The 11734-nt window shown below is 39.4% G+C and overlaps 3 protein-coding genes across 3 annotated transcripts; all 3 read right to left on the minus strand.

Moving 5' to 3' along the window:
- Window positions 1–205: 205 nt before the first annotated feature.
- On the minus strand, window positions 206–1865 carry LOC108805690 (UDP-glycosyltransferase 73C12). Its single transcript, XM_018577624.2, has one exon. The coding sequence runs from the start codon at window positions 1754–1756 to the stop codon at window positions 263–265; it is 1494 nt and encodes a 497-aa protein (XP_018433126.1). The 5' UTR covers window positions 1757–1865; the 3' UTR covers window positions 206–262.
- A 1121-nt stretch (window positions 1866–2986) lies between these two features.
- On the minus strand, window positions 2987–4598 carry LOC108807286 (UDP-glycosyltransferase 73C12). Its single transcript, XM_018579554.2, has one exon. It carries the CDS (start codon window positions 4539–4541, stop codon window positions 3054–3056), a length of 1488 nt encoding a protein of 495 aa, XP_018435056.1. The 5' UTR covers window positions 4542–4598; the 3' UTR covers window positions 2987–3053.
- A 702-nt stretch (window positions 4599–5300) lies between these two features.
- LOC108809195 (uncharacterized) lies at window positions 5301–6571 on the minus strand. The gene is made up of 4 exons (XM_018581334.2): window positions 6319–6571; window positions 6137–6247; window positions 5982–6050; window positions 5301–5579 (listed from the first exon to the last, which is right to left on the minus strand). Exons 1-4 carry the CDS (start codon window positions 6466–6468, stop codon window positions 5529–5531), a joined length of 381 nt encoding a protein of 126 aa, XP_018436836.1. The 5' UTR covers window positions 6469–6571; the 3' UTR covers window positions 5301–5528.
- Between the last annotated feature and the right edge of the window lie 5163 nt (window positions 6572–11734).

Consider the following 11734-nt stretch of genomic DNA (forward strand, 5'->3'; position numbering starts at 1 on the left):
AGCGAACAAAAATAAAAGGAAGCTGACAATATCAAATTTATTTGACAGGTTATATTGATTACTTGGTTTACAATCCACCAAAAATTCTAGCTGTTCATAAAAGTTTTAAGATATGTTTACAAGAAGTTAAACTTTTTCAACTTGACTTCAGAAAGTGAAGTTATTATCATTGACTTGTATTCTGCTGGACATGTTGGACTAAATGTAAAGCAAATAAACAATAATGTATAAATGTTTATATTTCTTTTAACAAAGACATAAATCAATTATTGGATTGAGCTAGTTGCATTATGTCGTCCAAGAGTAAAGTGATATTAGAATGAGAAGAGCCTCCTTCTTGCACAGCCTTGTGAGCTAACTCTCCAAGCTCTTTGGCTCTTCTTCTCCACTCTTTTGCATCATCACTCTCACCCATCAACTCTTCCACTGCCTTCTTCACTCCTTCTTTATCCACCAACACTCCTATCTTTTCCTCTTCTCCCCATTTCATAGGCTGCTCAACCCCTACTTTCACACCGGCTTTTAGTACCTGCACAACTAGTTTCTCATTGCAGAATTGCTCTGCAAACAGAGGCCATGTAAGCAGTGGTAGACCAGAGGTTATCCCTTCAAGAGTTGAGTTCCATCCGCAGTGTGTCAAGAATCCTCCAACAGAAGGGTGTGAAAGGATGAGTACTTGCGGTGCCCATCCTTTTATGAGAAGCCCTCTCTCTTTGACCCTTTCTTCAAAACCGCTCTGTAAGAACCACACTGCAAGCTCATTATACTTTTCCCAAGTTCTTATGACCCAAATAAAAGGTCTTTGGGATTCTTCTAAGCCTAGGCCAAGCTCCTTGAGCTGAGACAAAGGAAGATTGCAGACACTTCCAAGACAAACGTACAGCACAGAACCACCTTCCTTAGAATCAAGCCATTTAAGACACTCATCTTTATCAATGTCTGATTTGTTTCCCCTCTCAGCTTTATCTTCTCCCACCTTATTGCACAATGAAACAGGTCCAATGGACCATGCTTTACCTGACCTTACTTCCTTGTAGTCTTTGACATAAGCAGGCTCCAGCTCTTGAAATGTGTTGACTACCACTCCATAGGATGTCTTATCCGCTTCATTAATTCCATCCAAGAACTCCTTCCACTCTCCAGGAACATATGTTTCCACAGGAACTTGAGGTCTTGTGAATTCAACTCTATCAGGCAAATAAGGAACGGTGAAGTACTCTTTGTCTGACTTCAGATCCTCCAATAACTCAAGATTTTCGCGTAAAATATGCATACACAGAAGAGAAAAGCAACACATGCCATGGAAGAGGATCTTTGGTATGTTGAACGTCTTGGCTAGTTTGCTTGTATAAAACAAACACATGTCAGAGATTAAGCAGCTTGGTGGAGGGCTCATCTCTTCCATGAGCTTCTGGACAGGTTCTTCGAGCATGTTCACCCCTTTAAAGAAAGGTATCATCTGCTCTATGGAGTCGAGCAAATCTATATTCTCTTTTCCCTCCAGCAAACCAGTTTCTTGAGATGGAAACTTCACTTGCGCTACTTTGATGGGCAAGCCAGACTCAATGGCACGGCTTAGAACATTCTTGAACCTCCCTGCATTGTAAGGCGTAGTGACAATTGTTATAGTCACACCACGTTGAGCCAAGAGCCTTGCGATATCGACCATGGGGATCATGTGGCCTTGAGCCATGAAAGGAAAGAGAACAAAGTGAAGAGGATAAGATTTTTTAGCTGTTTCAGAACCCATGCTCATGATTCAAGCTAAAATTAAACTCTCAAGTTTTGTTTTGATTCTGGATTATATTTGTGAGAGCTTATATAGAATAAAGATGCGTGGAGAGCAAAACAAAAAAACTGTAACAGAAGACGTAATAGATGACGTAAAATAGGTTTTACTTGACAAACACCTCCAACCAAGTCCACAGATTGTTGACACAACAAGACATAGTTTGTCCCTTGTGACCCTATCTTGTATCATCTAATTATTGACTATCCCATAAAGGAAGAAGATAATTCTCAGCAACTTGGAGGCTCGTTGATGGCTACATTACTAAATAAAGACATCTAAGTTAATAATTTAACCCCAAAGAGAATTTTAATTTGTGTCTGAAACTTTAAAGATCGTTAAACTCTAATATCAAACAGTACAAGAAGAAAAATCCAACTTTGGACTCAAACAAGACAGCCATATGTACCAAGAAGTCTCAAAAATCACAATCAACAAAAGGAGAGGTTCATCACGACAGCAACCGTTCTGAATCTCTTCGACGAGGAATAGTAAAGAACATCTAACAGCTTGAAGAACATTGGAAAAAACTTTAGGCATATCCTTAGTTCAGACAAATGTTTTGAAGCATATAGATTTTTTTCTGTAACAATATTCAAAGAGATTATATAATCCTCTATACGCTGACACACACAGCATATTCAACTTTGCTCAGAAAATATCTTTCTCTGCCTATAATAAGTTCCGCAATTTCAAAACTGTAGCCGTAGAATACATAACCCGTTGTGCTAAACGGTCGATGAAGGACTTATTCTTCAGGTCAAAAGCATTAGCCATGATTCATGAACTCCATTATCAGGTACAAAAGAGAGAATAGTTGTTAAATTACAAGCTAAAGATGATAGAAAACATGAATGAATAATCTCAAAATCTTTAAAAAGAGTAAAATATGTAGCGTTCATGTTATGTGCTGAGCACATTTCATTACTATTTATGATAAAGAAGGCTAAACCAGAGCCCCAACTGTTGAACCCCATGGATAGTTTAGGCTTTGTCCTAACAAACAAGCTAACCCAAAAAGAAGATGCCCATCTATGATCTTTATACAGAAAAACCTAAACAAGCTAGTATGTTTTAAACTTTTATACTATATATATGCAACCAATCTTATTTTCATAATGAAATTCTTATACTTGCAACTAAATGCTATTCTAATATTTTTCTTATTTATAATATTTTGAAAAGTGGAAACTGATAAAACCAGTGCAGAAGGGAAAAATGTATAAATATTTGTATATCTTTTAACAAAGACAATAATCATCAATTATTTGATTGTTGCTAGTTGCATTATGTCCTCCAAAAGGGAAGTGATATTTGAATGAGAAGAGCCTCCTTCATCAACAGCCTTGTGAGCTAACTCTCCAAGCTCTTTTGCTCTTCTTCTCCTTTCTTTTGCATCATCACTCTCACCCATCAGTTCTTCCACTGCTTTCTTCACTCCTTCTTTATCTACCAACACTCCTATCTTCTCCTCTTCTCCCCATTTCATAACCTCTTCAACCCCTACTTTCACACCGGCTTTTAGCACCTGCACAACTAATTTCTCGTTGCAGAATTGGTCTGCGAATAGTGGCCATGTAAGCAGTGGTAGACCAGAGCTTATCCCCTCAAGAGTTGAGTTCCATCCGCAGTGCGTTAAGAATCCTCCAACAGAAGGATGTGTGAGTATAATCATTTGAGGTGCCCATCCTTTTATGAGAAGCCCTCTCTCTTTGACCCTTTCTTCAAAACCGCTCTCTAAGAACCACTCAGCAAGCTCATTATATTTTTCCCAACCTCTTATGACCCAAATAAAAGGTCTTTGGGATTCTTCTAAGCCTAGGCCAAGCTCCTTGAGCTGAGACAGAGGAAGATTGCAGATACTTCCAAGACAAACGTACAGGACAGAACCACCTTCCTTAGAATCAAGCCATTTAAGACACTCATCTTTATCAATGTCTGATTTGTTTCCCCTCTCAGCTTTATCTTCTCCCACCTTATTGCACAATGAAACAGGTCCAATGGACCATGCTTTACCAGACCTTGCCTCCTTGTAGTCCTTGACGTAAGCAGGCTCCAGCTCTTGAAATGTGTTGACTACCACTCCATAAGATGTCTTATCCGCTTCATTTATTTCATCCAAGAACTCCTTCCACTCCCCAGTAACTTTTGTTTCCACAGGAACCTGAGGTCTTGTGAACTCAACTCTGTCAGGGAAACTAGGAACAGTGAAGTACTCTTTGTCTGACTTGAGATTCTCCAAGAACTCAAGATTTTCGTGTAAAACATGCATACAGAGAAGACAAAAGCAGCACATGCCATGGAAGAGGATCTTTGGTATGTTGAAAGTCTTGGCGAGTTTGCTTGTATAAGACAAACACATGTCAGAGATTAAGCAGCTTGGTGAAGGGCTCATCTCTTCCATGAGCTTCTGAACCGGTTCTTCGAGCATGTTAACCGCTTTGAAGAAAGGCAACATCAGCGCCATGGAGTCAAGCAAATCGATATTCTCTTTTCCTTCTAGCACGCCAGCTTCTTGAGATGGAAACTTCACATGTACTACTTTGATGGGCAAACCAGAGTCGATGGCACGGTCTAATACATTCTTGAACCTCCCTGCATTGTAAGACGTGGTGACAATTGTGATGGTCACACCGCGCTGAGCCAAGAGCCTTGCGATATCGACCATGGGAATCATGTGGCCTTGAGCCATGAAAGGGAAGAGAACAAAGTGAAGAGGAGGATAGGATTTTTGAGCTGTTTCGGAACCCATACTGATGTATCAACTAAAAGAGCTCTCAAGTTTTTGTTTTGATTCTGGATTATAGTTGTGAGAGCTTATATAGAACAAAGATGCGTGGAGAGCAAAAAAAAAAAAAAAAACTGAACAGAAGACGTCATAGATGACGTAAAAGAGAGTTTACTTGCAAAACACCTCCAACACAGTCCACAAATCTATGTTACTACAAGACATTCTTAGCCCAATCCATAGTTTGTCTCTGTGTGACCCTAGTACACGAAGAAGAAGATAATTTACAGACACAAAAGCAACCAACAACTTGGAGGCTCGCTAGCCACGTCTACTGCAACTCTTGTGAACTGCTGCTGCAATAAAGGCAGTGGACCTCAAAGTGAAATTGAATTTGTGTTTATAACTTTTAATGACAGCTATATGTACCAAGAAGCCTCAAAAATCAGAATTCAACAAAAGAAGAACAGAGGTCCAAAGCCTACAACAGTTTCGTGTGAATGTTTCTTTCCTGAGTTTGGGAATGGAGATGACCACAAACTAGACGCAAGATGAAAACATAAAACACTTTTTACAACAAACACATTACGACACACAAACCTGGACGGGTTGCACACTGTACCTGTGCATCTAGATCGTAAGCCCCAGAACAGAACTTTGGACTCTTGAACCAAGTGCCTTAGAGACAAAAAGTTATTCTCTAAGCTAACCATAATATTGGAAACTAAGGTCATGGGGTGTATTAGATAAAACAATGTCATATTCGAACAATATTAAAGGGAATTCATGTGAAAGATGATTCATTATTGAACATTGGAAGAAGCTTTAAGCATATCCTTAAAAACATTAATTCGTAGCATATAGAATTTGTCTGTAAAACAAGGAGATAATCCTCTATACATTTGGCACACCATAATCAACTTTACTCAGATCATATATGTATTTCTCTCCCTGTAATATAAGTTGCGCAAATTCCAAAAAGTCTAGCCGTAGAACCTTCACGACTTGTGCTTAACGGTCGATGAAGGACTTGTTCATCAGGTCAACAGCATTATCCATAAACTGCATTATCAAAGAGAGAACAACACTTGTTAAATCACAAGCTAAAGAAAGATGAATCTTAAAAGTTTTATAAACAGTAAAAATATGTACAAAGTGCTTCCTTAAACCAATGCAATGTTATGTGCTGAGAATATTTCACTACTAGTTACGATAAAGAAGGGCTAGACCAGAAACGGTTCTCAGGGTTTGACTCACAGTACTAAGCCCAATGGATAGTTTAGGCTTTCTCCTAAGACACCAGTTAACCAAAAAAAAAAAAAAACCTAAACCCCTCTTAGAAAAAACTTCAAAATCACAAACTAGCCTGATGCAAACAAGAGAGCATTAAGATGTCCTCTCCGAGGTACTGGCTAACATCTAATTCAGACACAAAAGCAAATAACACGTCATGTCTTTTTTTACCTTCCCAAGCATCTTAAGCTCTTTTCCAACAGGTTCCAAGAACTTAAGATCAACTTCAACAGGCCACACCTATACAGAGATGATCAAAACAAAACATATGATATGATGAAAAACAAATCCAAACTCCGTAAAGCAATATTATCATCATCATCAACCTTAACACCAAGAAGACGAAGAGGCGTGACTTGACCAGGAACAACGCATTCAGGTCCTGCAGATTCGAGCACTGCTTCCATCGCCAAACCACCTCCCACTGGATTCGGATGCTGTCACACAAGGAAGAATTGATTATAAACACAATCTATTTAACAATCAAGAGAAAATAGAGGCAAAAAACCTTCATGACGGCAATGGCGTAATCGGTCTCTGGACTTTGAGAGATGGAGAGAACCGGTGAGCGGCTGATTCGAGGTACTGGTTTCACTGAGGAGACACGCCACGGTGCGTCCTCCGCGAGTGTTGTTGCTCCTCCTCCTTTCTTCGCCATTTATATCTTCTGGATAGAGGATAGAAAGAAAGGTTTTGTGTGATTGCGAAAGTGAGAAGCTGCTTTGTGGTCAGCTTTGGGATTGTGTTCGTGTGCTTGTTAAGAGAGAGACTCCATTTTTTCGGTTTCTCCTTCGACTATTGACCCCTCGGTAAAGCAATTAATTACGGAACTGCCACGCTCACTACTGGGATTACATTCTGGCCCACTTAGAGAAGAGGGGAAGACGAAATTCACTATTGGGCTTAGCTTCTTCTTTCTACCAAACCACACTCTCAATTTATCAAACTTGCAATCCCACCAGAACCGTATCTTAAACACATTCAAGCGTTAGAGAAAAATGAAGTTCCTTAGACCACCATCTTAATAATCTACATAAATTACTCAAGTTACAATCAATCCTACAGTCATATACTCTTACTACGTGTCTGAGGTTAGCTGATGGTCCTGATTTCTGAAATTTTCACTCAATTACCCCCAACACTTGTTCATCTATCTTGCTTTCCTGGACTGCTAAGCTGTTTTGTCCAAACACTTTGTACTACTCCCCTCCCATTCTCTGTCTCCTCCAAGTCTCTTCCAATTACATCCTGTTTAAGCACATTGATTTATTCGTGGAATTTCTTTTTTTTTTTTTTTTTTTTTTTTTTGAATGAATGTTAAATTTATTCATCAAAAAAGCCTTAATACAATCTAGTGCATACTATTTAACTTGTGCAACAAGCAATAAAGCAAAACAACTCAAAAGATAAAAGAACTATCTCTTACTCTTCTCCAAAACAAATCCCACCAAAGATCTACTACTCCAAGCTCCAAATCCCCCTCAAACTTAACCATAAAACACAAGTCAAGTTTGGAAATGCTATGAGATTCTCCTCATTAAAACCCCCATTAGAGAAAACCCAAATGGGACAAAACTCTAATGGTGGAAAAAGAGTAAGAATTTCATAGCTAGGGGAGAGAAATTAGACAAATTAATCAACAACTCCAGCAGAAAACTCAACCTCCAAACCGGCAAACAAACCTCAAACCAGAAGAGAATTATTGCTTAGAACTTAACCAATAAAGCATTAACTCCTCCATGCCTTTGACCTTCTTTAAACGCAGCAAACTGATCCTGTTCCTAATCCCCTTATCAATCATTTTTTGCAGAGCAAGCATTGGTAAAAGCTTTTCACCATGTCTGATCCTATTCCTTTCTCTCCATACTGCATATAGTACTGCCTGAAATGCATAACGCAAGCAAAATAGACGCTTCTTCTCCCAGGATTTATCCTTAATAAGCAGAATAATCTCAGACCAAACATTAGTGAAATCATTACCCATAATCCCTTGAGCTATTCCCTTCCAAATCTGCGCAGTAAATGAGCACTCAAAGAAGAGGTGATCCCTTGATTCGTGCCCTACTTTGCAGAGAACACAAGTAACATCAACACCCTGACTCCAATACGCCACTCTATCCATTGTTGACATTCTGTTTCGGACTGAGAGCCAAACCATAAAAGTGTATTTAGGGGTGGCATGAGCAAACCAAACACCCCTCACCCAATCGCATTCCTCCTTATTTTCTCTTATCAACTCCCAAGTTTCTTGGGTTGAAAACTTTTCTTTATAACCCGTTCTTCTACGCCATAGATTAATGTCCCTGCTCTCCTTACTAAGGGATCTCTTTACAGTTGATATTTCTTCCTCAAGATCAATCAAGACTCTTAAGCGATGTCTTCTTCTCCTAACACTCATCACAGCTTCTTCTACTGTCGCAGTTCTCTTCACTCCCATATCTATAATACCACGATCACCCAATAAATCTGCTAGCACTCCTCTTTCAGACCAGTTATCAAACCAAAAGGAGGTAAGCCTTCCATTTCCCAACTTTTTCTTATAAAATGTTTTAGCTAACTCCCTTAGTTTTAACATTTTCCGCCACATCCACGAACCTGCCTGCATTTTATCATTGATTTCCCAGAAGCTTTTCCCTTTAAGAAGATAAGATTGAAGCCATTTTCCCCACAAAGAAGAACCTGAAAGCATCCTCCAAATCAGCTTTAACCCATACACTTTGTTCACTTCTCTTAAATTACGAATGCCCAAACCGCCTTCACTCTTTTTACTACAAATATCTTTCCAAGAAACCTTTGCATTAGAAGATCTAAGCACAGGTCCTGTCCAGAGAAATGCAGAACAAATTTGCTCAATCTCTTTTATACACCCACTAGGCAACCGAAAGACAGAAATCCAAAAGTTAATAATACTGATTAGAACTGAGCAAAGCAACTGAAGTCTTCCTGCATAAGATAAGAACCGGCAAGTCCAGGAGCTAATTTTACTTCTTAACTGTTCCAGCAAAGGAAGATAATCTTGCTTACTCATCGCTTTTGTCATAAGCGGAAGCCCCAAATAACGAACTGGAAGAGTCCCCTCTGCAAATTTGAAATTCATCAAGATGCTTCTTTTCTCAGCCTCAGGTACTCCTGCCATATATATAGTCGATTTCTCCAGGCTTATACTTAAACCCGACCAAGCTTCAAACTCCTCAAAAACTGCAAGAGCTCCCTGAACTGACTCTCTAGAGCCTTCCACAAACACCATTAAGTCATCAGCAAAACAAAGGTGTGTAAGCGAGAGTTTACTGCAACCAGGATGAAACTGAAACTTTCTCTCCTCAACAGCTTTATTTATCTTCAAAGAAAGAATATTCATACATAAAACAAACAGATAAGGAGATAGAGAACATCCCTGGCGAAGACCTCTAGAACTCTGAAAATACCCTGCTAAATCCCCATTGACCTGAACAGAAAATGAAGGAGTTGCAATACACAGCTGAATCCAATGAACGAACCTCTCAGGAAACCCCAATGCACGTAGACTGTGCAAAACAAACTCCCATTGGACTGAGTCAAATGCTTTTGAAATGTCAATTTTCATAACGCACCTCGGAGATACCATTTCCTTATGGTAATCTTTGACAAGTTCAGAAGCCAATAGCACATTTTCCATTAGAAGTCTCCCTTGCACAAATGCAGACTGATTCTCAAGGATGATTCTTGGTAAAAGCTTCTTCAACCGGTTAGCTAAGATTTTCGAGACCACCTTATATAGAACGTTACAACAGGCGATCGGACGATAATCTTTCATCTCTAGAGAGTCTTGCTTCTTTGGAATCAAAGCCAGAATAGTAGAGTTAATACCCTTAGGAAGAAACCCAAATTTGAACACTGAATGGACTGCTACTATGAAATCCTTTGCAAGAACTGACCAGGTTGTTTTAAAAAACTCTGCCGGATACCCATCTGGACCTGGTGACTTGTTATTTGGCATAGCAAAGAGGACCTTACGAATTTCTTCCTCAGTAACCTCCACTTCCAAAAGTCTACAGTCCTCATCTGTGCATCTAAATGAACTCAATCCCTGCAACTCTTCTACCGAAGCTCCTTGATAACTTTCTGGTCTTCTATTTAAGAACTCCGAAAAGAAACCTTCAGCTTCTTTTTTAACCTCTTGATGAGTATTTACTACCACACCATTTGCACATCTAATCTCCCTTATCAGATTCTGAGCTTGTCTTGTACGGATGGCCCTGTGAAAAGTTTTATTATTCTGATCTCCTATATCAAGCCAATGAAGCTTAGATCTTTGCTTCAAAAAATCTTCCTCAAGACTTGCAACTTGCAGCCATTTCCCATAAGCTTCTGCTTCCTCTTTTATAGTAACATCCTTTGGATCAACTAGAGTAGCTTCTTGCTTCTCACACAGAATCTCATAAGCTTCCTTAGTTCTCTTCGATAAATTCCCCAACTTATTTCTACCCATCTCACGAATAATAGGCTTCAAGTTCTTTAACTTTTTGGAGAATCTATACATAGCTGAGGTAGATAAGAATAAGCTCTCTGTAGTATCCCAGTAATCTTTAACCATAGGCAAAAAAGATGGCAAACTTCCTATTGCGTTGACATACTTAAAAGGCCTCTTAATCTTCTCACTTGGAGGCAGGAGCTGAATCTTACATCTCATGTGATCTGAGCAGCCACCTGGAGCAAAAACCGAATAAGCATTACTAAACCGATGCAGAGCTTCTTCATTTAGCAACACCCTGTCCAGCTTCTTGCAAATAATTACTTCCTCCCTTTTATTACACCACGTGTATAGTGGTCCTTGATATGCCATATCAGACAGGCGACAATGAAGAACCGCATTCTGAAAATCCCTCATCCCACCTGGAACTCTCCCAGTATCAGCATAGACAGAACTCTCTTCCCCTTGAAGAATCTCATTAAAGTCTCCCATCACCATCCAAGCCTTATTTTTGAAACTCATAGAATCCTGGTGATTTTTTAAATCCTCCCACAACCTTTTCCTCTCTTCAACCTGATTACTAGCATAAATACTCGAGCAGTAGAAAGCTTCCTCATTCTGAATCTCTACCGAAACTGTTATCATCTGATCTGATTTATAAACCGGAGTAACTCTTACCGAATCCCTCCAAACAAACCAAATTCTTCCACCTTGACTTTCTTCATAATTTGTGAGAGAAGACCAGTCTTTAAACACTGCATTTAGTATTTTCCCAGCCTTCGTCTCTTTCACTCTTGTTTCTAAAACGCTACCAAACAGCACCTCTTTATTATTTACCCAATCTCTTACTACGGAATGCTTCAACACTTTATTCAATCCGCGCACATTCCAGAAAAAGCTCCCCATATTTAAAGTTTGCGTCTAGAAGACTTTTTGCTCATTGGATTAGCACCCTGAGCTCTAGTCCTCTGGACTCTCCTACCCCCTCTTTGCATCGTTACTTTATCTCTCTGCTCCAATAAATCATCCTCTAACAGATCTTCATCTCTTATATCTATAGCTTCCTCCTCAACCAATTTATTATCTCCATCAACTTGCACATTTTCAACCAGAATCTCTCCTTCCTCCTTATCATCCAGACTTAACACTGCATATTTTGACGCTGATACCTCCATGACTTGCATCTGTACAGGAGTTGATGATCTCCCTACTTTGTCAGGTGATACAAGCGACCAATCATCTCCTTTGTCTCTTATTCTCTCAGCTTCTTCCAACTGAACCACTTCCTTCTCAGCTACTGTCTTTGCATAAGACTTCTTTACAGTACCACTTAACGGACTACCTTTTTCTTCTTCCTTTTTTTCTTGACTTCCTTCCTTATCTTTGGTACCAGGATTCTTCACCATACTGCCACTTCCCATAACCATTCCTCCAGCTCCTTGCTTCTTTTCTCTCTTTTTCATTACACACACTT

Source organism: Raphanus sativus, chromosome 6, assembly GCF_000801105.2.
Source record: "Raphanus sativus cultivar WK10039 chromosome 6, ASM80110v3, whole genome shotgun sequence".
Lineage (NCBI taxonomy): Eukaryota > Viridiplantae > Streptophyta > Magnoliopsida > Brassicales > Brassicaceae > Raphanus > Raphanus sativus.